General features: G+C 46.6%; 1 protein-coding gene across 1 annotated transcript; it reads right to left on the bottom strand.

Annotated features, from left to right (window-relative positions):
* Positions 1-174: 174 nt before the first annotated feature.
* On the bottom strand, positions 175-897 carry LOC119595241 (periaxin-like). The gene has a single exon (XM_037944404.1). The coding sequence runs from the start codon at positions 895-897 to the stop codon at positions 175-177; it is 723 nt and encodes a 240-aa protein (XP_037800332.1).
* Between the last annotated feature and the right edge of the window lie 1,603 nt (positions 898-2,500).

Genomic DNA, 2,500 nt, shown 5'->3' with positions numbered 1-2,500 from the left:
AGAAAGAAAGAAAAAAGAAACGCGATAAAAGGACAAATAGCAAGAGACGCAGATAAAAGCAGATAAGTAGCTACACATAAAAAAGGGAATTACCTGATTTCTTCCCTCTGTGCACATCAAACGCGGTTGCATTGGCCCATAAACGTGTTTTTTTTTTTTTGTTCATCATCATCATCATTTTTGGTTTAACGCAAATGGAGGCGTTGCATCCGGGAACATCCGCATCCGGGAACATCCGCATCCGGGAACATCCGCATCCGGGAACATCCGCATCCGGGAACATTCGTATCTGGGAACATCCGCATCCGGGAACATCCGCATCCGGGAAGATTCGTATCTGGGAACATCCGCATCCGGGAACATCCGCATCCGGGAAGATTCGTATCTGGGAACATCCGCATCCGGGAACATCCGCATCCGGGAAGATTCGTATCTGGGAACATCCACATCCGGGAACATCCGCTTATGGGGAACATCCGCATCCGGGAACATCCGCATCCGGGAAAAATTCGTCCGGGAACATCCGCATTTACGGGAAATCCCCCTTACGGGAAACATCCGCATCCGGGAACATTCCGCATCCGGAACATCCGCATCCGGGAACTCCGCTTTCGGAAATTCCGCATCCGGAACATCAACATCCGGGAACATTCGCATCCGGGAACATCCGCATCTGGGAACATCCGCATCCGGGAACATCCGCATCCGGGAACATCCGCATCCGGGAACATTCGTATCTGGGAACATCCGCTTACGGGAACATCCGCATCTGGGAACATCCGCGTCTGGGAACATCCGCTTACGGGAACATCCGCATCCGGGAACATCCGCATCCGGGAACATCCGCATCTGGGAACATCCGCTTACGGGAACATCCGCATCCGGGAACATCCGCATCCGGGAACATCCGCATCCGCATCCGCACGGGCGCCGCCTACACGAACGCGCGCAGTCTGTACTATTTTTTTTCGCTTTCTTTAGGGTTTTCTGCTTTATTTTACTCTTCTATTTCTTTTTTGTTTTTTTTGTTTTTTTTTCTTTTTCTTCTCTCTTTCATTTTGTTTGTTTCTTTGTTTTCATATTGTTCGTTTCTTTGGGTTTTTCCATTTTTCTGCTGTTTTCTCTTATTTTTTTTCTTTTTTATTTTTTTTTTTTTCTTTTTCCCTTTTTCTTTCCTTTTTTCTTCCCTTTCTTATTTTTTTGTTTTTTTTATTTGTTTTTTCCTTTCTTTTCACAAAAACACACACACACAGACAAGACAAACCACGACACACACGCACCACACACACAACACACAAAACACAACACCCACACACACACACACACAAATTAAAATATTATAATAATATATAATTTTATAAATAATTAATTATTTTAATATATATATATATATAGTATAAAATATTTAATTATATAAAAATATTTATATTATATATATTTTTATATAAAAATAAAATATTATATATAATATATATAAAAATTATTAATAAAAATATTATAAATATATGTAACACACACAAAACACAAACACACACACAACAAACGCGGCGCGCGCGCGCGGGGCGCGCCCTCTCTTATTTCCCCACCTTCCTTCCCTCTCTCTCTCTCTCTCTCTCTCCTTTTCCCCTCTCTCTCTCTTTCTTTTTTTCTTTTATCCCTCCCTCCCCCCTCCCCCCGCTCTCTCGTCTCTGTCTATGTCTGTCGTCAAACTTTCAGTTGCCCGTCTACTTTCTTTTCTGCTGTCGTCTGTCTGTCTTCTATTTTCCTTCCCCCTTTGCATGTACATATTGCCGTATCATACTTTCCCACACATGATGCATAAAACCCTACATGCATCAACATCCTGCAATGCATATACCCCCTCAAAAAAGTGTGCCCATGGACTTTTCCAAAAGTACAAAATCCCAAAATTGCCACCCCCCCCAGGATACTCCGTAAAAACAAGTCATATGGGGCACCTGCACGTAAAACGAATGCCTCCATGCATAAAAAAGAAGGCGGGGTGCGTGGGGGTGTACTACATAGCTTTATTAGGCATGCGATGTGTTGGTTCCTGTAAAATCAGCAAAAATATGGGTAAGGTTTTTAAACTATAGGACGAAAAAAGGGGTGGGGAGGGGGGGGGGGAAGGGGAGGAGGAGAAGGGGGAGGGGGGAAGAAGAGGGGAGGAGGAAGGGGAGGTGGGGGGGGGAAAAGGGGGAGATTGGGGGAGAGGGGGAAAAGAGGGGGAAGAGTGGAGGTGAGGGGGAAGAGGGGAGGTGAGGGGGAAGGGGAGGTGATGGGAAAGGGGAGATGAGGGGGGGAAGAGGGGAGGGGAGGGGGGGAAGGGGAGGGTGAAGGGGGGGAGGGGGGGTGAAGGGGAAGAGGGGAAGTGAGGGGAAGAGGAGAAGTGAGGGGGAAAAGGTGAGGTGAGGGGGAAGACGGGGAAGAGAGGAGGTGAGGGGGAAAAAAGGGGAGGAGAAGGGGAAGGAGGAGGTGAGGGGGGGAAAAGGGGGGGGTG

The sequence above is a fragment of the Penaeus monodon genome, chromosome 35, assembly GCF_015228065.2.
Source record: "Penaeus monodon isolate SGIC_2016 chromosome 35, NSTDA_Pmon_1, whole genome shotgun sequence".
NCBI classification, from domain to species: Eukaryota; Metazoa; Arthropoda; class Malacostraca; order Decapoda; family Penaeidae; genus Penaeus; species Penaeus monodon.
This window is presented reverse-complemented; position numbering and strand designations above follow the sequence as displayed.

Bases quoted from the DNA above. Each gene is read 5' to 3' on its own strand.
- LOC119595241 (XM_037944404.1), bottom strand. From the start codon at position 897: ATGCGGATGTTCCCGGATGCGGATGTTCCCGTAAGCGGATGTTCCCAG.